A 27,042-nucleotide genomic window follows, 5' to 3' on the forward strand; every position below is an offset into this window, starting at 1 on the left:
ATAACTACAATATTCAACCTATGCAAAATATAAATTTTATGAGCAAAATTTTTTTACAAATATAACACTGTATATAACCTTGATCTGGTATTTTAATATTCTCAGCAGAGTTGAAAAAACTGTTAATTTATTTCTGGAAAATTGCTTTTTTTATGAATTTACATTTTTATTTACTATTTTTATCGTTAACGTATTTGCCAGGGTAAGCTATTATAGAGGTTATAATATAAAAACATCTATTGAATCTAAGTTACAATTAACATGCATTTCATAAAGTATATTAAGAGTTCAAAAACTAAAGAACAGTGCTTACAAACCAAAAAAAAACTAACAACAAAAGAAATTACTTTTGTTATAGATTTTCAAACATGACCGATTTTCTTCTGATAGCGGCAGTACTTAATATAATGCAATAGCTAGTTCATATTTACCCTCTACTTTCAAATATTGTTGTTAAACAATTCCAAATTCACTTATTTTTGGGATATTAGTGGTGGACCATATTATTCGTGGGCTTTTAAGCCCCGCTCTACTCTATTTAGCGTCATATTTGTTTGGTTTTTCGTGAAACTTAAAAAAATAGTTGAATACATTTAAAATTTATCCAAAACATAAAATTTTATTAGCATTTCAGAACAATCAATGGTTTTAAAATGACCAAAAGCACAAAATGTCATTTCAAAACTTCCTAAAATTTCATTAAAAATAAATTTTAAAACTCAACATAAAATAAACTTTTGAGTCTCTCGAAACTTTATGAGTTGTCAAAGATCCAATAATAAAAAGACATAATAATCTTCTAGAACCTTTATCATCTCGTTTTGTGAATAATCTTTCCCATTACTATAAACACACCATCTCATATTGTAAACACATCATATCTCATATTAAAAAACAAACATAATGTGTTCGCGTAGAAAGCTTATTCATTTAACAATCATTTCTAATGTGTTAAAAGATACTCGCGATAATTTGGATTTTTACATTTGGTCGTAAAATAATATTAGTAATAGACCAATAATATCTCTTAAATTTTTTAAGTATGTAATTACATTTATGCTTTTTTCTGCAAAGTGTTTAAATTTTTACTGTTATAATTGGGAATTTGAAGTATGTACTTGTTTAATTTCATTTTATTTAGCATTTATTTACCAATCGGAAATTACTTCAATCTACCCTAAGGCTAGTGGTTAAGGTAAACTAAGACGTAGTAAAGCAGTAAGAGACTCGGATGTGCAACTATAAGGTTTCCATTTAAAACCTGATATCAAGCAGTACTTATATACCTTTTCACTGAAAACATAGAGTAAAATGTTTTCAAGTACGCTTCGAGGCATTGGTACTATATAGTGCATCATATTTAAAACTAATTGTAAGTAAAATTTCACGACGAAGAGAAAGAACAATCATTGGGTTGCTTCCTAATAATCTAGGTAGTATAAATGGATCACATAAAGCTCACAGGATTCTGAGATTAGCTATAATTACTATTGAAATAATAGTAATAAAGGACAATGGATTATTCATTAGTTTTGATTTGCTGTTGAGAGCAATGTATACACAAACAATGTATACATAAACAAATTCAATTACATACATCAAGGTGCTCTATTAATGCCGAATCCGAACCTTCATTAAACACCTATGCATGTTAATAACTCTAATGAGTTCGGCGTCATCAGATTCGCCATTGATATCAGAAGGAGCCCTCGCCAATAGTGCATTATGAATATATCTCTCCAGTACACCTACATGTTTAGTTTGAATAGTGCAACGGACTAGATTATTAGTACGAATTCTCATTACAGTCTGGGGCTGTGTTTGGTATGTTTGTCGGCATTCATGTTTATCACATCTTTGTACGTTCCATACACATTTCTAAGCAGAGAACTGTGTGAGAACATTCGAGATGAGGTATTAAATCTTTTCAGGTGACTTTGCATTATCTTGATGTAGGTTGAAAAAAATAATTGAACTTGTTCACTGATATTAAAAGTATATTAGTTGGTAGATTAGCTAATACAATATTTTATGTTTTTTATGGGTAGAGCGGGGCTTAAAGGTCCGCAGGTAGAAAGGTACACCGCCAATATCTAAAAAACAAGAGAGGTTAGCCATTTTTAACAACAATATTTGAAAGTAGAGGGAAAAATATGTATAACCAGCAATTACCTTGATTCTTACAACGCCGTTATCAGGAGACAAACGGCAATGTTAGAAAATCCGTAACAAAAGATTTTTTTTTAGTTTTTTTGGTTCACGAGACCATCATATAATTTTATTAATGTACTAAATTTACATGGTTTGAATTTAGTTTAGGTATTATAAGGGGCTGTCCATTATAATCACGTGAGCAATTTCTCAGGATTTTTAGATCCTCCCCTTCCTTTTAGTTATACTTAAGTGATATTTAAAATTAGCTCAGCTCCCTCACCAAATGTTACATGCATCTTTAATACCTAGAAAAAAATTCGTAAATTTTTTGAATTTTTAACTTCCCGTAGGGTAAGTTATAGTAATCGCAAAAGCATCGAAAATGAAAATTTTTATATATCTTTACGTTTCAGAGGTTTCTGAACATTTTGGCATACCTTACAATTAGAAAAAATGGATGTATGTGTGTATGTGCGGATACAAATTTTCGTCGAAAACACGATTCAACCGATTTCAATTATTCAAAAATATGGGTTTCGTAACATCGTTTGTTCGTAAGACGGTGACGCGGCGCTTATGCGCTTCGATATTTCGTCTCTATGCAGCTAAAGCAGTCAAAATTTCCAAAATATTTCAAAACGAAGAAAACTTTTTTTCAAAAAGTTTTTTTTCGAAAATTTAAAATTTCTCCAAAAACCTAATTTTTTTAAAGTTTAAAAAAATTTAAACTTGTTAAAAAAAATAATTTTTGATACGGGAATTTCCAGCAATTTGTCTTAAGGCACGATGCCATGCGTCCCACTATTTATATATTTAAATTTGGTGTTTTTTTTAATTGAGATAAAAAGTAAATACACGTGATATCTTGCTAGACCCTCCTCTTCCTCACGTGATATTTAGTAATTTTTTGTCTAACCCCCCTCCCTTCTTTAAAGCTTACGTAAAAAATGAACGCCACTTAAAGAAAAAAGATACATTTTTTTAAATGATGATTCTATGGTAAACATAGTCAGATAGTTGTTTGTCTGATATGCGTTATTTGTTGTAATATAATTGATTTGGTTTTCAAAATATAATTGCTCTTTATATTGGACCTTTTTGCCCCGCCCTACCTTATATATTTGAATATATGTGTGTATGTGTGGTTATATCAAAAGCGTTTTCTCCGCATGTAACAAAAGCTTCAAACAAACGTGCAGAAAATAAGTTCTCAAAGTGGTGTTACATCTTAATATCTCGATAGCTTTCAAATCCCAATTATTATCTGTTGCTGTATGATTTGCCGACATAAGTTTTCTGCGGTACATCGTTAAATCATCGAGGTAATTCACATATCGACAGTGCGCGCGATAAATATAAATAACATTAACGACCGCACCGCGAATCGTTCAGGCGAATCAACCGCAATTTCCATTCGGGCAAATCACTCGCCCGCCTCGCTCCGCTTCCCGGCGCGCAGCGTATTATCCGTTCGAATAATCCATACACAATAACCGATAAAAAATATTCGGTTTCGAAATAAATGAATACAAAATGATAGTCCGTAATTAGATTTGCGCGATGCTTTTGCTGTATCTGTCTGTATTAACATTAATAAATGCATAGCTAATGAAATAATGCGGCAACAGTTCTGTAATAATGGATCCGCGCCGCCAGCCGATGGGCTCCAATCAGATGTCAGCGGATACGTAACGGCTATAGAGAGAACGAGAACCGATTGCGAGTTTACGATTTTTCCCTATTAATTAACACATCTATTATTTAGATTAGCGAATTTGATTGAATCCTTTTTTATGCAAATTATAATTTAACTTACCGGTTTTAATTTCGTCGTCACCGTAATTCAATTTAAAATTAGACATCAGAGGATGAAGTAATATATTTTGTTATGAGCCGACACTCTTATCTATTTACCGTCACATTTATGCCTCTATGTGCATACTACCAAATTTATTTTTCTATGGAATCTACATCTCTCGAGTTCCTCTCTACATTCTATGGACTCTATATTTCCGGCTAGACACAGGACCTCTATGTTTATGACAAGATCACACTCTCTCTCTGGACTCCAAAGGAACACATAACCTTATAATAATCTTTAATGAAGTTTTGTATAATAATATCTATATTCTGTAATAAATTTATAAAACTTGTGTTGTGTTTTAATATACAAAAATTACCTCCATCGCTGAAGGCAAATATTTAACAATTTGTTAAAAGTTTAACTATGCATGATATGTATATTTTGTAGTTGCACTCATTAATATAATTACATACGCAATTACCTTTAGTTGATTATGCTAATGACATATATAATAAAACAAACTCGATAACTATAAATTGAAAATAATAAATAATCAGTTTAATAAATAATTATTAAAATACTATAATATTAAAAATAATTCATATAAGTATTATTATTCAATTTTAAAGATATATATATATATATATATATATATATATATATATATATCTGTGTGTTCGTGCATGTACAACAGTCGTTCCAAAATGAGAGAGCATACTTGATAATACCAATACATTTCCATCTAAAATTATAGACTTGTATTGGCCCGTGATCCTTTTGAATTACTGAATATTTATGCAATTTATTCTACAAAACTTCTTCATCCAGAATAAATGTTCTGAATATGTTTGGTTTATGTATATTACAATTTGCAAGTTTTAAATGAAATTCATATTCTTTAAATCTTTAACAAGATTTACAATTATATATATATATATATATATATATATATATATATATATATATATATATATATTTATATATATATATATTATATATATATATATATATATATATATATATATACTTGACGTCAAGTTGAAACGGAGTGATATTATTAATCTTAACTTAAAACAATTAGAAAAAAGTATTTTTTTCACGTTGTTTGGAAATTGAGAGCTTTAAAGTGCAACTTAAGGCTTTGGTAAAATCATGACTATTTTTCGGTTATTGTGCTTAACTTTTATATACATTTAAACTTTGGAACCGTAACCGAGATTACGTTTCTAGGATTACGGTCAAAAACAATAACACAGTTGCTATATGGCCCAAATTTTCAAGAATTAGGACTTCTTGTTGAACTATGAATCTAAAATTTTGAAAATCGATCGACTTCGAGAGACCCCCCCCCCTTTTTAACCGTTTTAGTGCCATACATTTTTTCGTAATATATGTGAAAATGCCAAGAATTATTACCCTCTGAAATTGGAGTAAAAAAAAATAATGTGTAACCTTTGTAAAAATGTTTCAATTTATAATTTTTTTCAACATAATTTTGTTCTAGTTGGTTTATTTTATGAAAATATAGGCCAAAAATCAAAATTTCTGTAAAAAGTTCAACATTTTTTTTACAGCATGAAATTCAAAAACGTGGGTCGCTTCAGCGCACTTTTAAATAAAACGAGCACTAAAACGGTTAAAAAAATGTACTGAAGTGTGTTGGCAAGTTTAATCAAAAGTTGGCGCATTTAATCAAGTTTGTAAAACGGTAAAATACTTGATAATTTTATTATTGAAAAATTTCGAGAAAAAAAATAAAATCTAAAAATTTTTGCTAGTACATTTCACTTTTTCAAAAACAATTATGGCAGCTGCAACGATCTTTTGTCCAGAGCGAAATTTTACTTCAACATTTTCTGGGCTATCTTGAAAAAGCTTAAAGCTTAAAGCTTAAAGCATCTACGAACAACTTTTTAGTTAGAAATTGTCAACATTTCCATCGTTTTAGATTACTTATTCAATTAACATCAAATACAACCTAATTATGCACTACTTTAAGCTGTTTGAAACAAATTAAACAAACAAATATATACGTATAGATACATTTCTATATATTAAGTGTTAGTCTCGTGCCAAAACTCATTAAAAATAAATTAATTATATAAAATCATAAAAGAATTCTTGATTTACTATTCATTTTAAGTGTTTTGGATTCATTAAAGAAAACTATTTCCGAACATAGAAATAAAAAAGGCGTCGAGATCGATAGATAGTATTTAAATAAAGCGGGCATGCACGCGATGCTAGTTAACGCGATCGACTCGTTCAAATCCCATAGAATGTGCCGGACTGCGCGGCGACGGCGTTTAATTAAATTGCTGTCAAATCAAAGGAACAAAACGAGCATTCATTACAGCCATTGTTAAATCATTGCCAATTCTTATGTACAGTATGGCTGATTCCACATCGAGTACTTCTCGCGATACGAAATTGCTGGCACCGAAAACAATATTTGTAAACGACACTTGGCGAACCAGCGATCTGTGAAGGCGTCGACGCGTCACTTCTACGCGAATGTGGGGACGCGACGCCGTCTAGCAGAGGATCAGCTAGTGGACAGGATCGTAATTTAAATTGAGATTTCATCTCATTTCATATATAGTGATACAATGTTTATGGAAGAGTTCTTCAGCGGTTTTGCTCGAGAACGACTATTGTACGAAGTTGGCTACAATAAACCGTAAAATGTTTTTGAACTAAATCTTCTTTAGGCGCGACTAGGGTGAAAATCCGTACAAATGCAACGGGAATGCGTTACGGCAGAACTTTTTGATGAAATCATTTCTACACGGGTCGATTGTGACTAGTCGTCGTGTATGTGAATAGAGATCTGTCGTAGTATGCATACCGGCATCAACGTTGTATGCGTACCGATATCAACAAGAAAATCGGCATAGATAAATAAACATTTTAAAGTTACATCGTAGTACAAATCTTGATTTAATAAAAAATGCCTAAATCAGAAGAATATTTTACCCTGTTCCTTGAAAATATTTATTAACAAGATTAATGATTAGTAAGTTTATTGATTAGAAATCATTTCTATATTATTCGTAGTTTCTATAAATCTTTGAAGATATTAAAATGGAAAATATTTTTTAGGCAAGGCAGATAAAACAGCTGTTCAAAGAATGAGATTATATCGCCAGCAAAAATGTAAAAAAATACAAGCAGTCGATGAACGTATGTTAATTTTAATTACATGAAGTTCTTCAAACACAATTACTTGATTAGTGATGTTGCATAAACAATATTTGTTTAGGCGTTGTTTAACATAATTCACTGTATGATCGAATATTATAGAATTTATTAATCAGCAATTACTTCATTTCTCTAATAAAGGTTCATTTCTAAATGCTAATTACAATGACAAACCGATCATGTCATATTTGAAGTATGACTTTAATTACATTATTGTTTTTGAATATTATACATTATTAATGCTATAATAAATATATAATTTATAATTATATAATTTATATAAATGTGTATAATGGTTGACACTAATAAATGTGTGCATCACGAGTGTTACCATATTACTAACAAACATTATTCAAAATTTTTATATGATGTATTCATTTTTACTCAAATGCCACCTTGTACAGTAGCAAATAAGTTTTACTTCAATCGCATGTGATCCTTACACGCACTCTTTTTTCTTATTCTTACCTTTTGGTACAAGAAACACATATTCATCCACTTTTCGTAAAATGTGAAGAGTAATCAGAAGGTATAAGAAAATAAAGATATTAAAAGATAAAAAATAATGAAAAATAACGTAAACATAAAAAATGGATTTGTGTGTGTTAGAGGCATGCACTTATGTATATATGCTAGAATTTATGAAGAACGACTAATTCGGTCAATTTATAAAATAATCGACTAATATTGGTAATGCACAAAGGATAAAGTCACAACCGTTTTAAATTTAACAGCAAAAATGGGTGTCAAAAATGTATGTTTAACATATGAATATCATATCATAATCAATTTAAATAATTTTTGGTAACAATATATGAGAATTTACTAAATACTTAAATAATTCACACTAAAAACTTTCAAAAAATACAATTCCAACTATTCGAATCAATCTTAAGAATTTCATTTCAAAAATTTATAAAGTCGGACTCGTCTTCAGGTTCCGTAGTAACATATATAAAATGAAAATTAAGAATTAAAAAAAAGATAGTCTAATTGCCCTATTCAAGGCCCATGCATTTTGTTCAAGATGTTACTATAAGTATAATAGCTATTCTGGGTTACAGGTTTTATATTATTTGGCAACATAGAGATAACATTAAGTTGTTCAAAATAATTGGTACTGCGTTGTTCTTACAAAGAAAATAAGCGTGACATCAAAATATAGTTATCTTGACATTTGTGCTATTTGGAGGTTGGTTTTCAGTCGTTGACATTACTGAAAATTTAAATAAAAGTTTGTATGAATAACAAAGATATAACTCTTTGACAGGTTCATGACTACCAAGACTTTGAGAGTCAACATCAGGAAACGAAGATAAATCATAATAAATTAGGTGAAAATATCAAACATAGCTATCTTATCCGAGAATTGGCCCATAAATATTCGAATATAATAATTAAAAAATTTCAAAAACAAAAAATATTTTCAAAAAAAAAAATTGAATTTGAAAGTTTGTCAAATAATTTTTTTATGAAGAAGTCAGAGTTCACCAAAATACTAAAATGTTTTAAAGTATTCTAAAATTTAATACAAATCCAATATTTTTCCAATTGAATGCCAGTTGGAAATTGGAAATACTATTGTTTTATTCGAAGTACAATACTAGTTTATGCAGTATAATTTTCAAAAATATGTATAAATTTCGAAATTTGTCTAGTAATCTTTTCTATGAAAAGGTCGGAGTTTACCAAAACATTAAAATATTTTAAAACTTTCTAAAATCTAGTTCAAATCCAATATATTCAAAATTTAATTCAAATCCAATATTTCTCCAGTTGGTAAAAATTTAAAAGCTAAAATTAGAAATGCTATCGTTTTATTTTAAGTACAACACTTGTTTATGAATTATTTTCAATAAAAATATAAATTTCCTAATTTGTCGAATAGCCTTTTTTTAAAAAAATAGTCGGAGTTTACCAAAACATTAAAATGTTAAACAATTTCCTAAAACCTAATTCGAATCCAATATTTATGCAAAATCTAATTCAAATCTAATGTTTCTCTAATTTAATAATTGTTTCTAACATTGAAAATACTATTTTTTTATTTGAACGCTAGTTTATATATTATATCTACTATGAATTAATGTGTTTATTGGTAATTTAGAGAGAAATTTCGTAGGGACCAGATAATCGAAACAAAGATAGAACATTCGGTTTACACTGCTTGACATTGTTATTGTCGGAATCGAGTCCGACCATTGATGCAGACTTGATATAATTGTTTGATATTCGCCAAGGGTGTTAAATTCAAACACTGCCCTGAGCTAACTTATAATCATAGCTCGTTCACATCTAAAGTTTAGGATTGATCCTATATCTACATAGATACACAGACAACTCTCTGTTAACACGGTACCCTAGAAATTGCGATTCCCGTACTACGCGGAGCTGAAAATGCGACATTCCTCCAATAACACGGACCTCTTATTACAAGGATTTCATTCAGCAGCCCGTAAGTTCCTTGCTCAACTAAGACGTTAATGCTAGTTTTGATATCGACGTCATTTAGATCGAGTTTATATACTAGAAAGTTGTACTGATAGTAGATAGTAGTAATATCAATGTCAAAATGATTGGTAAAGCAATTGAAGATATATTTTGGTATAATAATTACAGACTTCCAAACATCAAAATTAACCAATAATTTTTCTTTTTAATTTCCATAAATATCATGTAAAATAATCTATTACTTCCTATTTAACTTACTCATCCTTCCCCTTACTGTCCATAATTCTCCATAATTTAGTATATGGTTATTTTTATAGAATTTTTTCATTATTTTCAATATCACATATTCTTAACATAGTTTGTTATGTGATTTGAATGATTGTATTGATATCAATTGGATAGATGTGCAATTTGTTAATAATATATTTTTGTATTTACTTAAAATAGACAAATAAAAATTTGAGTATAAAAAAAAAGTTTATATACACGTGCTAGAATATCTCATAGTTGTGTACGGCATCGGCTTTAGTTGTAATAGTTGTTTGATTAAGTGTTACTAAAAAAAACTTCTGAATCGTCAAATTGTCATCATGTCAAGAGAAAACTAGGAAAGATTTAAAAAGAAGGTATTACTTGATAAACTTCAAAATATAAATCATTTATAAGAGGAGATAAATTATGGTCTTTTGCAAAATCAACAAATTTGAAACTACAATTTGAACCTTTAATAAAATAATTAGAAATAACAATAAATTTGTCCCAGAAAATATGAGAAAACCATCCATAAAATAAACTTAAAACAAAAAGGAGCGAACACGTTTGAACTTACTACTGCGAGGCATCAATTTTTAAATAATGTGTCCAACACAAACTGAAAAATATGAAAATAAAGGGTTTTTGTAAAAACTATGTATTTGTGGTAAATAGTAAATTATTGCTATTAATCTACTACTGAATATTCACACGATACTGAACTGTTAGTTAAATCCTACATAGCAATCATTTAAAAACATTCTGTAGGTTTAAGTTTTTATATGAAGTTTCAAAAACTGAGGAAATAAAAGATCACTTAGAATAGAATTTTCTACACGATAAAAAACAACGATTAGTTAGTTAAAATAACGGTTAGTCGGTAAAATTATCATTTTTTTATTTACAAATTCTATTAATTAAAATTCTTTTAGCACTTAGGTTATATAGTGTCATTTTACAGTTGCCAATTTACATGAATTATTTTCACATTGAATAGATTAATCTTATCATCAATGAAATAACTGCTTTAATAACTGTACAAACGCACACTCGACTCAACTAAAAATGAACACATATTTCCATATTGCACAAACGGGTTTGGTGTGCTAATGGCTTTATCACTAGTAGAATGTAGTCAGCAATTATAATTTTCATTTTAAAACATCATAAGCTTGTGGTTAATTGCATAGCATTGTCTTTTACTGTTTGATAAGTTGTTGCGACATCGCACTATAACGGGACATAAATTATAGTCTAGGAAGTAGTCCTTGTAACCTTGCGCCCATTACGATAATGAAGATTACTTATGAGTGTGTATAATAACCTAGAAATTTTATTCATGTATGTTCTGTATAATAATAGTTTTGATTTTCCATTCACAATTTCAGATATTAGTAGCAAATTTTATTCAAACTGTATTACTTAATATTTTTCGCTGATCATTTTTAGAATACGTGCAACATAGACAATTATACGTAAACCATTTGAAAATAAATTTTACTTGCATTTACCCGCCTGTAATTCTTTTCTTCTTAATCCGTATGAAAACTAATTCTGCAAAACTAATTAAAATTCCGACTTATTTTCCGCAAAAAACCTATGATTGTGTGCGTACAATAAAGAAAAAAGAGTGAAATATTGAGTAAAGTATCGACTATGAAAGAGTAAAAAAGTGATTATGAACTTTCCGTAGGATAATTTATTGTCCATATATCGAAAATGCAATTTGTAACTTCCCGTAGGGCAAGTTATAGCAATCGCAAAAAAAACGAAAATGAAAATTCTTATATATCTTTACGTTTCAGAGGTTTCTGAACATTTTGGTATACCTTAGAAAAAATGGATGTATGTGTGTGTGTGTATGTATGTGTGTGTGTATGTGCGCGTATGTGTGTGTGCGGGTAAAACTTTCGTCGACGATTTTTGGGAACACGGATAAAGCGATCTGAATAATTAAAAAAATATTCGATTCGTATTGATAAGGAGACGTGCTGATTAGTTTTTGGTGAAGGCAGGTCTACCCGTTCCGAAGATATGGCGCAAAAAGTGCCAAAAACGGTAACTCAGTTTTTAAGAGAACGGAGCGTCCGATTTGAATAATTCAAAAAACATTTCACTTGTATTGATAAGATGAAAAATTGATAAAATTTTCATGAAGGCAGATCTAGCGGTTTCGGAGATCTAACAAAAAAAGTTAAAAAAAATGCCATTTGGCGATCAAAAATAAACATTAGACATATGCACATCAAATTATCAGATATTTTATGGAATAAGTATATTATACAACTAGCTGTAAGTGGAATTCTGTCTTAAGGCAATTAGGGCGTCGTGCCTAAAGGCAAATTGCTGCAACTTCCCGTACCAAAAATTATTATTTTTAAAACGATTAACATTTTTGAAAAAAAATTACTTCGAAAAAATAAGATTTTTGTGAAACTATAAATTTGACAAAAAATTACTTTTTTTTGAAAAAAAAAATTGAAAAAAAAAATTATTTAATTTTTTTTTTTAAATCTTTTTTTTTGAAAAAAATGTTTTCTTTATTTTGACATATGTTGGAAGATCTGAACTTTTTTTCAAAGCAATCGTACTGCTTTAAATGCATAGAGACAAAATATAAAGCGCGAAAGCGCCGCTTCGCTGTCTAACGGGTAAATATTGGTACGGAACCCATAGGAATGTAAACAAAATTTATACTTACTGTTAAAATCTCTATAAAATATCTGATAATTTGATGTGCATATGTCTAATGATCATTTTTGACCGCCAAATGGCATTTTTTTTTTACTTATTATTAAATTTGATCAAATCTTCATCTTGTCAATACAAGTAAAATGTGTTTTGAATTATTAAAATCGGATGCTCCGTTCTATTAAAAACTGAGGTACCGTTTTTGGCACTTTTTGCCCCATATCTTCGGAACGGCTAGACTTACCTCCGCCAAAAACTAATCAGCACGTCTCCTTATCAATACGGATCGAATATTTTTTAAATTATTCAAATTGCTTCATCCGTGTTCCCGAAATCGTCGACGAAAATTTGTATCCGCACACACATACTACGCACACACACACACACACACACACACACACACATACATCCATTTTTTCTAAGGTATGCCAAAATATTCAGAAACCTCTGAAACGTAAAGATATATAAAAATTTTCATTTTCAATTTTTTTGCGATTACTATAACTTACCCTACGGGAAGTTAACAATAAGTATAAATTTTGTAAAGCAGTATGATTGCTTTGAAAAAAAGTTCAGAATTTCCAAAATATTTCAAAATAAATGATTAAATATGGTTCGAAATTTTATTAAACGTTTCAAATCATTGATCAACTTTTATTGATTATTATGGATTATTTTTAATTACTCGAATTTTGAATTGCGGTACGGGAAGTTCCAGCAATTTGTCTTAAGGCACGGTGCCTTCATTGCCTTAAGACAGAACTCCACTTACAGCTAGTTTTCATATTTCTACGATCAGAGAAAAAAATGGATGTGTGTATGTGTATATGTGCTTTGCGTGAATACAATTTTTCATCCACGATTCGTGCTGATGGGAAAACATGCTGATTAATTTTTGGCAAAGACAGATCCAGCCGTTTCGGAAATTCGGAAAAAAGAGTGCAGAAATTGGCCGTTCTTGAGAGAACGTCTTTTTTTGTAAAAATTAAATTATATGTAATAATCTTCTACTAAAACGTAACTAAAACTTATGTACTAAATACAAATGTTTATTTATAATTTATAAATTAAATTTCTTCTAAAAATAGTTGAATGATAAAAGCTCTGTATTCTTTTTATGAATCAAATAAAAGCTTTACGAACACAATTCGTATCGAGTATTTTCTTTGTGACCTAACCCATTTGCCAAATGGAAAAAATAACAAATTCAGCAAATGAGTTAGTCCTAATACCATTACTATACAAAATCGATGTAACAGACTGTGATAGATCTCTGGACCGTTTCGATTCACAAAAGGCGCATAAACAGAAAATACATAAAAATATTCATGACGCAAGGAGGAAGAAAAATATATGGGAGACAAGAACGTAAATGCTATGTTATTGTCATAGACAACATCGCACAACGAGCCGATTCTGGGGGAAGTTTGTTGATGCGCGCCTGATGCGATTTCCGGACGCTGTAAACCCGGACACCCGGAACCGACAGTGATGAGCATAGGAAGGGACTTCGTTTACGTCTGATCTATTTGAAAGGAAACTTAAACAATAAAAACCGCCAAGCGATCTCAACGGAACGAGCCGTGTCGCCCGAGGACTCGAGAGCGTGACTCACACGCGCTTTGCGGACGAACAAAAGCCGCGTGCCCATTCGCAGTTACCCACAACCCACAATAGCAAAACAAAAATACTTTACTATCCCGTTCAACGAGCTCTACCAAGTCTGAAAAATGACTCGCTTAACGAGCTACGCTTTGCATACAAGTGGAGGTGCAAAAGCCCGAGGAAGATATGAATTTAACTAACCTACACTCTATTGTTTGCATATCGAGTGTTTCCCTTCACGAAAAGGAATTTTACCTATTAAAAATCCACTGATATTTTATACAACTCCTGATAAGATTGGAATTGGTAAAAAAAACTGTGTACAAATACGTATTTAGTATATGAAAACTACTTGAATTGTTAATATTTTAACAACATTAAAATAACCTAATGGTGCATGTCATCGTGCCCTAAGGCAAACTGCTGAAACTTTAATTAAAAATTAAAACTTTGAAACTTTTGAAACCTCGGAAACGTACAGATATATAAAATTTTCGTTTTTGATCTTTTTGCGATTACTATGAATTACCCTACGAGAAGTTAAATAGATTCAAGTATTCTCAATGTTTTGATGCTATAGTTGCCTACATTAGCGCAATTTTATTTCTAACATTTCATGTAATATTTGTAAAAAACAACATCTGAAATTCTCATTTTTTATCTTATTTGATATCGAGCTAAATGTACAAAAATATGCAGTTTTTGAGAAAAATGAGCATCCGATTTGAATAATCCAAAAAATTTCTGCACGTGTTGACGAAACAATTGCTTATGGATTTTTTTTGTATATCAAAAATAATTCAGATTTCAATTTTAATTCTGGTTAAAGTTCTAAAGCTCACGTATATATTTTAAGTGAATAATTGTAACTTTGTAATTCAGTTTATTTGATTCTTATAAATATTAGACGATATTACAGATTTTATAATAATCTATTTAAAAACAATATTTCTCGAATAATTTGTTACGGTACGGAAAGCTCTAGCAATTTGCCTTAAGGCACGATGCCATACACTACTAGTAGTTTTATTTTTATAGCAAAAAATACAATAAATTACATTCAGATATAATTGTAGACAATTCAATATAATGGCGTGTGAAGGATATAACTATCTTTCGATAGCACCTTCTGCTATTATAGCATCCAATTTTAGGTAAATTCATGTAATAATTCATTACAGCTTCTTTTTTAAGTTGAGCAGGTCACGCGCCAGTTGATTTGGAAGTTGACTTTTGGAAGTGGTTAATTTTTTCTTCAACGGTTAAAATACTAAGGTTTCGATGTATTAGCCAGTTTGGTACATATTTTGGGGCATTCACGAGCTATTTTAAAATTTTGTTCTGAAATCTCTATAGAATTGCTTTGTATGATTTACTAGCCGCAACCTCACAGTTGTAAACCGCAGGATCAACTTGGTTTAAACATTAAACTAGCTGTAAGTGGAATTCTGTCTTAAGGCAATTAAGGCATCGTGCCTTAAGGCAAATTGCTGGAACTTCCCGTACCAAAATTTTTTTTTTAAAAACGATTAAGATTTTTGAAAAAAATTTACTTTGAAAAAATAAGATTTTTGAGAAACTATATATTGGACAAAAAATTACTTTTTTTTGAAAAAAAAAAATTTTTTTTTATTTTTTTTTTTAAAAAAAAAAATGTTTTATTTTATTTTGACATATTTTGGAAGATCTAAACTTTTTTTCAGAGCAATCGTACTGCTTTAACTGCATAAAGACGAAATATCAAAGCCCGTAAGCGCCGCGTCGCCGTCTAACGCGTAAACATTGGTACGGAACCCATAGAAATGTAAAAAAAATTTATACTTATTGTTAAAATCTCTATAAAATATTTGATAATTTGATGTGCATATGTCTAATGATCATTTTTGACCGCCAAATGGCATTTTTTTTTTACTTTTTTCATCAGATCTCCGAAACCGTTAGACCTGCCTTCATGAAAATTTGATCAATTCTTTATCTTGTCAATACAAGTAAAATGTTTTTTGAAATATTCAAATCGGACGCTCCGTTCTCTTAAAAACTGAGTTACCGTTTTCGGCACTTTTTGCCCCGTATCTTTGGAACGGCTAGACCTGCTTTCGCCAAAAACTAATCAGCACGTCTCCTTATTAATACGAATCGAATGTTTTTTGAATTATTCAAATCGGTTGATCCGTGTTCCCGAAATCGTCGACGAAAATTTGTATCCGCACATACATACACACACGCACATACATACATACATACATACATACATACATACATACATACATACACACACACACACACACACACACACACATACATCCATTTTTTCTAAGGTATGCCAAAATGTTCAGAAACCTCTGAAACGTAAAGATATATAAACATTTTCATTTTCGATTTTTTTGCGATTACTATAACTTGCCCTACGGGAAGTTAACTAGCTGTAAGTGGAATTCTGTCTTAAGGCAATTAGGGCATCGTGCCTTAAGGCAAATTGCTGGAACTTCCCGTACCAAAAATTATTATTTTTTTTTAAAACGATTAACATTTTTGAAAAAAAATTACTTTGAAAAAATAAGATTTTTGAGAAACTATAAATTGGACAAAAAGTAGTTTTTTTGAAAAAAAATTTTTTTTTCTTTATTTTGACATATTGTGGAAGATCTGAACTTTTTTTTCAAAGCAATCGTACTGCTTTAACTACATAGGGACAAAATATAAAGCGCGTAAGCGCCGCGTCGCTGTCTAACGCATAAGCATTGGTACGGAACCAATAGGAATATTAACAAAATGTATACTTATTGTTAAAATCTCTATAAAACGTCTGATAATTTGATGTGCATATGTCTAATGATCATTTTTGACCGCCAAATGGCTCATTTTTTTACTTTTTCCTCTATATCTCCGAAACCGCTGGACCTACCTTCATGAAAGTTGTATCGATTCTTCATCTTGTCAATACAAATAAAATGTATTTTGAATTATTAAAATCGGACGCTCCGTTCTCTTAAAAACTGAGTTACCGTTTTCGGAACTTTTTGCCCCGTATCTTCGGAACGGCTTGACCTGCCTTTGCCAAAAACTAATCAGCACGTCTCCTTATCAATACGGATCGAATGTTTTTTGAATTATTCAAATCGGTTGATCCGTGTTCCCGAAATCGTCGACGAAAATTTGTATCCGCACATACATACACACACATACATACATACATACACACACACACACACACACATACATCCATTTTTTCTAAGGTATGCCAAAATGTTCAGAAACCTCTGAAACGTAAAGATATATAAAAATTTTCATTTTCGATTTTTTTGCGATTACTATAACTTGCCCTACGGGAAGTTAATAATTTAATTATTTGATATAAATTAAAATAGTCTGTCAAAATTAATATTTATGTAAGATAATATGCAGCATGAAAAAAATTGAATTGCAAGGTTAAAATTATCTATTTCAAGTATATAAGTGAACCTTAGAATTTTAGCTGAAATTAAAATTAAAATCCAAATCATTTTCGATATTTCAAAAAAAAAATTTTTTAATTTGTTTTTCTTTAATTTTAAGATATTTTTATTTGCTTTCCCAAAAAGAATCCTGCCTTCATACTGTCAACACAGGCAAAATGTTTTTTGAATCATTCAAATCGGATGCTCCGTTTTCTCAAAAAACGGTAATTTTTAGCACTCTGTAACTTCCAAACGGGTGTCCCCGAAAAAATAACTAGCTCGTCTTCCAATACGAATTGAATGCATTTTATATCAACCTAATCGGATGCCCCATCGCAAGGGCTGAATCTGTCTTTGCCGAAAAACCAATCAGTACATCTCCTCATGTATAGGAATCAAATATTTTTTGAATATCATTGAAATCGGTTAAGGTATGCTCCCGAAAACGTCGACGAAAACCTGTATCTACACAAAACACATACTACTGACAGTACTGACTTACATATATCCATTTTTCCTAAAGTATGCCAAAATGTTCAGGAGCTTGTGAAACGTGAAAATATGCAAAAAATTTCATTTTCGATTTTAGGACTACTATAACTTTTTTAAACTTACCCTACGAAACGTTAAAAAAAATCAAACTTTTCAAAAAAAGTCAAGTTCATTTAAAAATTTCGAAATATATACACTACTTATGTATATTATATTTGCCTTCACTCATTTCGGCATATGTTTGTGCATAAGTAAATTAGCAATCGTAGTTAATAACTTTTTGAACTCGTTTGACAATTTTCCCAAAAAGATTTGGCTCACTGGATTTCATAAATTCAGTTGTTTCCATGACGTACTAAACACTTTGATTATAATTTTTTTCTTGTTTAAATTTTAAATTATAGTAGTATGCTGCGAGCACAATAACAAATGCACTATATAAAATTTTGGTGAAAATTGTTTTAAATTTTATTTTTTTATAAACTTCAGTAAGAGCAAGAAACAATAAAAATGTAAGTAAAATGAATTATTAAAACATATGTTGTATTATTACCTAATGTTTTTTGTAATTTAATTTTGATTTTTCAATTTTTTTTAAATTTTCAATTTTATGCCAATGACAAATGTCAGATATCTGCTACAAAATTGTTTTTATTTGAAAAATTATTTATGTATATTTGTCTATATTATTATTATTATATATTTGATTTTAATTTATTTGTATACTACATATAATATTGCATTGTCATTTAATTTGTCTTATGATATAATTTAGTTAATATATTTGGTGGATTTGAGTTTCTTTATTACAACCTGATATGGATTTTTTTTTATTTATATGCGTTTAAGTTATAAGATTTATCTAATATATTTGTAAATTTATCCGATATTAGTCTTCTAATGTAATTTTGCTCTTACATTGTTTTGTTATAAAACATTAGTTATTTGATTAAAACATTTATTAAAATTAATTTAAAATAATAAAATTTCGCATTATTTCAAATTTTCAGTTCGAGTTATGATAATTGGAAATTATAGTAATTGAAACGCAGTTCAGCACCATGGGGTCCAGGAGGCATACGAGAAGGGAGGCAAAATCCAGAACAAACAGTTCGACTACCCTGTCAGAAGTTCTGATTAATGAGGCGAAAAAAGTAATTGGAAAATAAAATTAATATATACTAATAAAAAAAGATGTATCAATACAACTAAAACTAAATCATAAAATTAAATATATGAATGTAGTGTGGTAGGCATTTAAAAAGACTTCGTAATTTAAAATGAAATCAATGAAGAATATATTGAAAAATAAATATAGATTTCAGTTACTACTTAAAAAAATAGTTTATAGAAGCATTGAAAAGTAATAAATAAGTAATATGGAAAATTACTAACAAAAATCGGGTTGTCATACATATATATATATATATATATATATATATGTATTATAATTCATATTATTATTATTTATATTATTGTTATTTTTGCAGAAGCGTGCACCTAGAAATTCTGGGATTCATAAGAGGTATAGACTATCCCCCGAATTAGCCAAATTAATTGGTAGTAATGAACCCGAGACACGGTACAACGTAATCAAATTAATATGGATTCAAATCAAGGAAAGAAAACTCCAGGATCCGGAAGACCCTGCCTACATCGACTGTGACGAAGAATTTGAGAGCGTGACCGGGATGGTGCGCCTTAAAGGCTTCACCATCATGAAGTATTTGAATTCTCATTTTTTGGAATAGATAGAACCAATAAGTTATTGTGTCCAACGAAAATTGGTTTATAATATAGTAAAATCGTCTATTCAATCTTCAGTTACACGGCTTTCCTATTATCCGGATTACAAATCGGGACCAATTTGTGATATAATAGCAGAACAGCAATGAATTTGCTTAAGTTTACAAAATATTTCAGATCAAATTGTTAAAACATATTATCAAATGTAAATTAATTTTCAAATATATATTGCAAACAGATTATTCCTATATACATACATAAATGTTTTATTTCTACAGTTTAGTATTATGTATGTAATGTAATGTACGACTAGTGGTGCGTGGCATCGTACCTTAAGGCAAATTGCTTGAAATTACAATTTTTGGAAAAGATTACATTTTTTAGAGCTTGAAAAAATTGACCTTTGAAAAATTAGATTTTTTTTATACTTTGAAATATTTTGGAAATTTTGAACATTTTTTCAAAGCAATCGCAATACGTTAGCTATGTAGAAACAAAATAAAAACGAAATGTAAACAAAATCTGTTATTATTAAAATATCTATAAAATATTTGATAATTTGATGCACATATGTTTAATGGTCAATTTTGTCCATCAAATGGTTTTTTTTTTACTTTTTTTATTGGATCTCCGAAACCGCTGGACATGCCTTTCAAAAAATTTCATCAGTACTTCGTTTTGTCAATACAAGTAAAATGTTTTGTGAATAATACAAATCTCATGCTGCGTTCTCTCCAAAACTGTATTACATTTTTTAGCACTTTTTGCCTCATATCCTGCTTTTGCTAAAAACTAATCAGGACGTCTCCTTATCAATAGAAATCAAATATTTTTTTTCATCATTCAAATCGATTGATCCGTGTGTTCAAAATCGTCGACGAATATTTGTATCCGCAATTTTTGGGCAGGCAGGTCTAGCGGTTTCGTAGGTAGATTCAACGAAAAAAGTAAAAAAACTATCCCAGATGGCTGTCAAAAATGAAGGTTAGATGTATGTACATCAAATTATCAGATATTTTATAAAATGTTTATTAATAAGCATTGATTACATTTCTGTCGGTTTCGTACCAATGTTTATCCATTTACTGCGACGCGGCGCTTATGCGCTTCGATATTTCTTCTTTAACACAGCCACGCTAAATAAAAGTTCAAAGTTTTCAAAAAGTTTTAAAATATAAAAAAATCAAATTTTTCAGAAAATTTAATTTCTTTCAAAACTTTTATAAGTCTAATTTTTTCGAAGTTTTCAAAAAATGCTAAAGTTTTGTTTAAAAATTTTATTTCTCAGTACAGGAAGTTACAGCAGTTTGCCTTAAGGTACGATGCCATGCACCACTAGTTTACATTTCTTCAACGTTTTCTCAAAAACGTCCAAACTGATTTTGAAAATTCAAAAACCGTTCGTTAAGGATCAATAAGAAATGTTGCTGATTCAAGGTTATTTTTTGCGTCGTTAAAACCTACAATGACGATAAAGTTTATAGTCTAAATTCTAAATAAATATCATGAATGATATTCCTACGAATATTCCAAAGGTGGTAGAATTAAAAAAATTAAGTAAGCGCAAAAAATCGAAAATGAAAGCTATTATGTATTTTTTACTTTTCAAAGGTTTTTGAACATTATGGCATACATTGGAAAAAGTGTATATAATGTGTGTATGTGCGGATACAATTTTTTTGTTTTGTTTTGATTATTGATGGGGCGACGTGCTAATTAATTTTTGGCAAAGGTAGGTCCAACCGTTCCGAAAATACAGAGCAAAATGTACGAAATATGGCAATTTCGTTTTTGAGAGCATTTCACTTCTATTATATTAATTATATTTTTAGAAGAGCAAGTCTAGCGGTTTCGGAAATAGAGGATTTGGTAGCCAAAAATAATTATGAGACATATATGCATATCATATCCTCGATATTCAAAATGTTTATAAAAATATTTTATTAACAATCCTAAATTCACCGTTGATTTGAGAACTTATAAAAGTTTTGAAAAAACCACTTAAAATAAATCGATACAAATTTGTCAATTTCACTTATTTTGTAAATCATCTTTTTTACAGATATCAACTTACTATTTTTTCCGAACGATCCTAAAGGGTTCAAAATTTTATATCGACATTCTCGCCCTAAATCCGCTTCTGTAATTTATTAAAATAAAGAAAGCCCACACGTTGATGACTTAGTATTGCCAGTAGAAAAAAAATGACAAAAACTACATAAAACCTAATACATAAACTTGTACTTACCCCAGACTGCATAGATGTCAGTATTTCTTCGCAAAATTGCACAGTCTAGTTTTTTACACACCACACTTAGTTTACGCGAAGTTATGCAAAACTGATTTAATTAGCACTTATGTTTTAGAATTGATTAATTTACGCGAATTTTATTACTTACTACACTCACTTTTATTTTGGAGTCTATTTTTTATTAGGCTGTAAGAAATTAGTGGATTAATGAAGGATACGGTCACTGTAAATAATTATTGATTATATAATTGGTTAATTTTATAATTATTCAAAAACTCCTAAATATAACCAAGTGTATAGTTCAACCTATCTATAAGGCAAAGTTATCGATTTACACTCATTATTAATACAATTTATTGATAACTATGCAAAAACATTTTATTAATGTGTTTTAATTTATACCTTTTCAATTAATTAGCATAATTTATATTTCATCATTATATCTTTTAAAAAGATAATTTATATCATCTAAAATGTAAGTTTATTTCTACGTAGTTACCAATAAATTGACTAATTAATCAATAAATAAATGGTTCGTCTCCGAAGAGCTTTCACAAAAACTTTTGTAACTGATATGTTTTGGAAATTATACCTATTGACGAGTTGTTATAACTTCCCGATTAGTAAAAATACTAGATTAGAATTATTTGTCAAAAAATATGATATTTGATTAAAAATCGATAAAATTATAAGAATGTCAACAGAACTCGAAAAATAACGATGAACATCGAAAAATAAAGAAGATGATCTAAAATAGCTTGAAATATCGATTGATTTTGATAAAAATCTATTTTTGTGAATCCACAACGAGACGTGTGACCGTACCCTTAAAATCATGCCTAGGAGAAAAATACACTAACCTTCGTTTAAAATCACCGATTCTTCTGGAACAACCCGATTACCAATTTGTTGTCTGAAGAATAGAGAAAAATATGTCAGTTTTTAAATATATTATGAAACATTAATATGTGCTAAAAAAAACGGCGCATTACCTCGTGATTTCCAGAAGAGAGCTGATCAGGTAACAGGCACCAGGAACCGGGAATAAAAACACTATCACTGCACTAGAACACTATAAAGGCCTTTATAAAACTACACAAACACTCAAAAACGATAAAATAAACTCGGATTGAAAAATAGCTCAAAAAACGATCACTACGAGACATCAGGCAAATTATTTGACCACAAGCAAATGTTTGTCTTTTTAAGAAAATTGTTCATCACTAATGAAACTTTGATGGATGTTTATAATGTCTTTTTAATGGCATCTCCACTTTTATGGTTGAATCCTGTTAGATTCACAAGGACATTCTGATTAGTTAAATCTTTTAACCGACACATGGAAACTTGCAAGGACCAACGTGGTCTAATAATTCATTTTCATTGTATGATAGATTTAGTTTTTTAATCGATCCAGAAAACTTCTTCGATCGAAACTATTTTGTTGGAAATTTCCATTTGAATTTACTTGAAATTCCAAACATATAGTAAAATGAGAACTACAGGAATTAAATTTAATAGTTATGTAGAATGTCAATTGCTTTAAAGATTTATTTATAGACCAAGTCTTTGAGGTCAAGTATAATTGCAAAGTTTTGCACAACACTGTTATCACAAACACTTTTTAGGTACACAAAAAGTCCTCAAGTTCCATTTGCGTTTATTCAACTATCGGTAATTTTTTGTCCTCGTTTTTAATGATTTTTATTCACTTGTTATGGATAACGTTAAGTAACATTCATATCTAAAACAAGTATTTGAATTTGTGAACTTTTCAGGATAGTAGAGTTGACTTTTTGTTCTATTGACTTCTTCACTTTGTTTTTGAAATGTGTTTGAGACCTCTCTGCTCTCAGAACTGGGTTTTGCTGAAAATAAATAAATGAATAAATTAAAGAAAGATAAATGCATTTTATGAATTTTATTATTTCAATTTTAAATCATTTAAAATTTTAAAATTAGCTAAATTCAAAGACATTTTTTTAATCTCTTGCACTTTTCTAGTTTTTGATATTAACTTCCCGAAGAAAAAGTTATAACCAGAAACTTCATGTGCTAGTTTCACGTTTTGTTGTCATTTCAAGTCATTCTGAATCAAATGAGATCAAATTTCAAGTCATTCTGAATTGATTGAGAGATCGGCCGGGATCGTTTTTTCGTAATTAAATGTTGAAAAAAAAAGTTATTTAGATTTTGAAAAATTGGAGTTTTTTTGTATATCGAAAATAATTCAGATTTCAATTCTAATTCTGGTTAAAGTTCCAAAGCTCACTTATATATTTTAAGTTTAACTTTGTAATTCAGTTTATTTAATTCTTATAAATATTAGACGATATTACAGATTTTATAATAATCTATTTGAAAACATTTAATATTCCTCAAATTGTTACGGCACGAAAAGTTCAAGCAATTTGCCTTAAGGAACGATGCCATACACCATTAGTTGTTTTATTTTTATAGCAAAAAATACAATAAGATACATACAGATATAATTGTAGACAATTCAATATGATGGCGTGTGAAGGATATAACTATCTTTTGATAGCACCTTCTGCTCTTATTGCATCTAATTTTAAGTAAATTCATGTAATAATTCATTACAGCTTCTTTTTCAAGTTGAGCAGGTCACACGCCAGTTGATTTGGAAGTTGATTTAGCCGAGTCTTGTATTTAGAGCAGAAGTGGTTAATTTTTTCTTCAACGGTTAAAATACTAAGGTTTCGATGGATTAGCCAATTCGGTATATATTTTGAAGCGTTCACGATCTGTTTCAAAATTTTGTTTTGAAATCTCTACAGTATTGCTATGTATGATTTACTAGCCGCAACCTCACAGTTGTAAACCGTAGGACCAAATTGGTTTAAATATTAAATAATTTAATTATTTGATATAAATTAAGATAGTCTGTAAAAATTAATATTTATGTAAGATAATACGCAGCACGACGACGTAATTTGAAACTAATGCGGTCTTCAAAGTCTTCAAGATTTTTTCTTTGTTGAATAGCTTTGATTATTAAAAAAAATGAACTTTATTTATACACGTTAGAGTTGACTGAAGACCATTTGCTTAATTCTAATTTTCTTAATAATAAAATAAATTGAATTGCAAGGTTAAAAATATTTATTTGAAGTATATAAGTTAATAGAAATTTAGCTGACATTAAAATTGAAATCCAAGTCATTTTTGGTATTCAATATATTTTTTTATAATTTGTTTTTCTTTAATTTTAAAATAATTTCATTTGCTTTCCCAAAAAGAATCGTTCCTTCATACTGTCAACACAAGCAAAATGTTTTTTGAATCATTCGAATCGGATGCTCCGTTTGCTCAAAAACTAACTAGCACACGTCTGTCAATGCAAATTGAATGCATTTGAATCAATCTAATCGGATGTGCCATCGCAAGGGCCGAATGCCGAATTCCTATTTTCTGCACTTTTTGCTCAGGATTTCCGAAACGGCTGAATCTGTCTTTGCCGAAAAACTTATCAGTACATCTCCTTATAAACAGGAATCAAATATTTACTGAATGAAGATCATTCAAATCGGTTAAGAGATGCTCCCAAAAACGTCGACGAAAACCTGTATCTGTACAAAACACATACTACTGACTTACATATATCCATTTTTTCTAAAGTATGCCAAAATGTTCAGAAGCTTGTGAAACGTGAAAATATGCAAAAAATTCATTTTTGATTTCAGCACTACTATAACTTATCTATACTTACCCTACGGAACGTTAAAGAAAATTAAAATTTTTCAAAAAATGTTAAGTTTATTTAAAATTTCGAAATATTTACACTACTTATGTATATTATATTTGCCTTCACTCATTTCGGCATATGTTTGTGCATAAGTAAATTAGCAATCGTAGTTAATAACTTTTTGAAGTCGTTTGACAATTTTCCCAAAAAGATTTGGCTCACTGGATTTCATAAATTCAGTTGTTTCCATGACGTACTAAACACTTTGATTATAATTTTTTTCTTGTTTAAATTTTAAATTATAGTAGTATGCTGCGAGCACAATAACAAATGCACTATATAAAATTTTGGTGAAAAATGTTTAAATTTTATTTTTTTTATAAACTTCAGTAAGAGCAAGAAACAATAAAAATGTAAGTAAAATGAATTAATTAAACATATGTTGTATTATTACCTAATTTTTTTGTAATTTAATTTTGATTTTTCAATTTTTTTTAAATTTTCAATTTTATGCCAATGACAAATGTCACATATCTGCTACAAAATTGTTTTTATTTGAAAAATTATTTTATGTATATTTGTCTATATATTATTATTATATATTTGATTTTAATTTATTTGTATACTACATATAATATTGCATTGTCATTTAATTTGTCTTATGATATAATTTAGTTAATATATTTGGTGGATTTGAGTTTCTTTATTAACCTGATATGGATATTTTTTTATTATATGCGTTTAAGTTATAAGATTTTTCTAATATATTTGTAAATTTATCCGATATTAGTCTTCTAATGTAATTTTGCTCTTACATTGTTTTGTTATAAAACATAAGTTATATGATTAAAACATTTATTAAAATTAATTTAAAATAATAAAATTTCGCATTATTTCAAATTTTCAGTTCGAGTTATGATAATTGGAAATTATAGTAATTGAAACGCAGTTCAGCACCATGGGGTCGAGGAGGCATGCGCGAAGGGAGGCAAAATCCAGAACAAACAGTTCGACTACCCTGTCAGAAGTTCTGAATAATGAGGCGAAAAAAGTAATTGGAAAATAAAATTAATATATACTAATAAAAAAAGATGTATCAATACAACTAAAACTAAATCATAAAATTAAATATATGAATGTAGTATGGTAGGCATTTGCAAAGACTTCGTAATTTAAAATGAAATCAATGAGAATATATTGAAAAATAAATATAGATTTCAGTTACTACTTAAAAAATAGTTTATAGAAGCAT

The 27,042-nt window shown here is 29.2% G+C and overlaps 2 protein-coding genes across 2 annotated transcripts in view; one reads left to right on the forward strand and one right to left on the reverse strand.

Moving 5' to 3' along the window:
• The window catches only part of LOC113375319 (leucine-rich repeat and immunoglobulin-like domain-containing nogo receptor-interacting protein 3), a 341,130-nt gene that overhangs the window by 293,824 nt on the left and 20,264 nt on the right, over positions 1 to 27,042 (reverse strand). The window lies entirely within an intron of this gene.
• LOC113375321 (protein TRI1-like) lies at positions 19,149 to 19,838 on the forward strand. The gene is made up of 2 exons (XM_026615256.1): positions 19,149 to 19,241; positions 19,578 to 19,838. Exons 1-2 carry the CDS (start codon positions 19,149 to 19,151, stop codon positions 19,836 to 19,838), a joined length of 354 nt encoding a protein of 117 aa, XP_026471041.1.

Source organism: Ctenocephalides felis, unplaced genomic scaffold (assembly GCF_003426905.1).
Source record: "Ctenocephalides felis isolate EL2017-DRISC unplaced genomic scaffold, ASM342690v1 CF-g0.4_SCAFFOLD_01886, whole genome shotgun sequence".
In the NCBI taxonomy this organism is placed as follows: domain Eukaryota; kingdom Metazoa; phylum Arthropoda; class Insecta; order Siphonaptera; family Pulicidae; genus Ctenocephalides; species Ctenocephalides felis.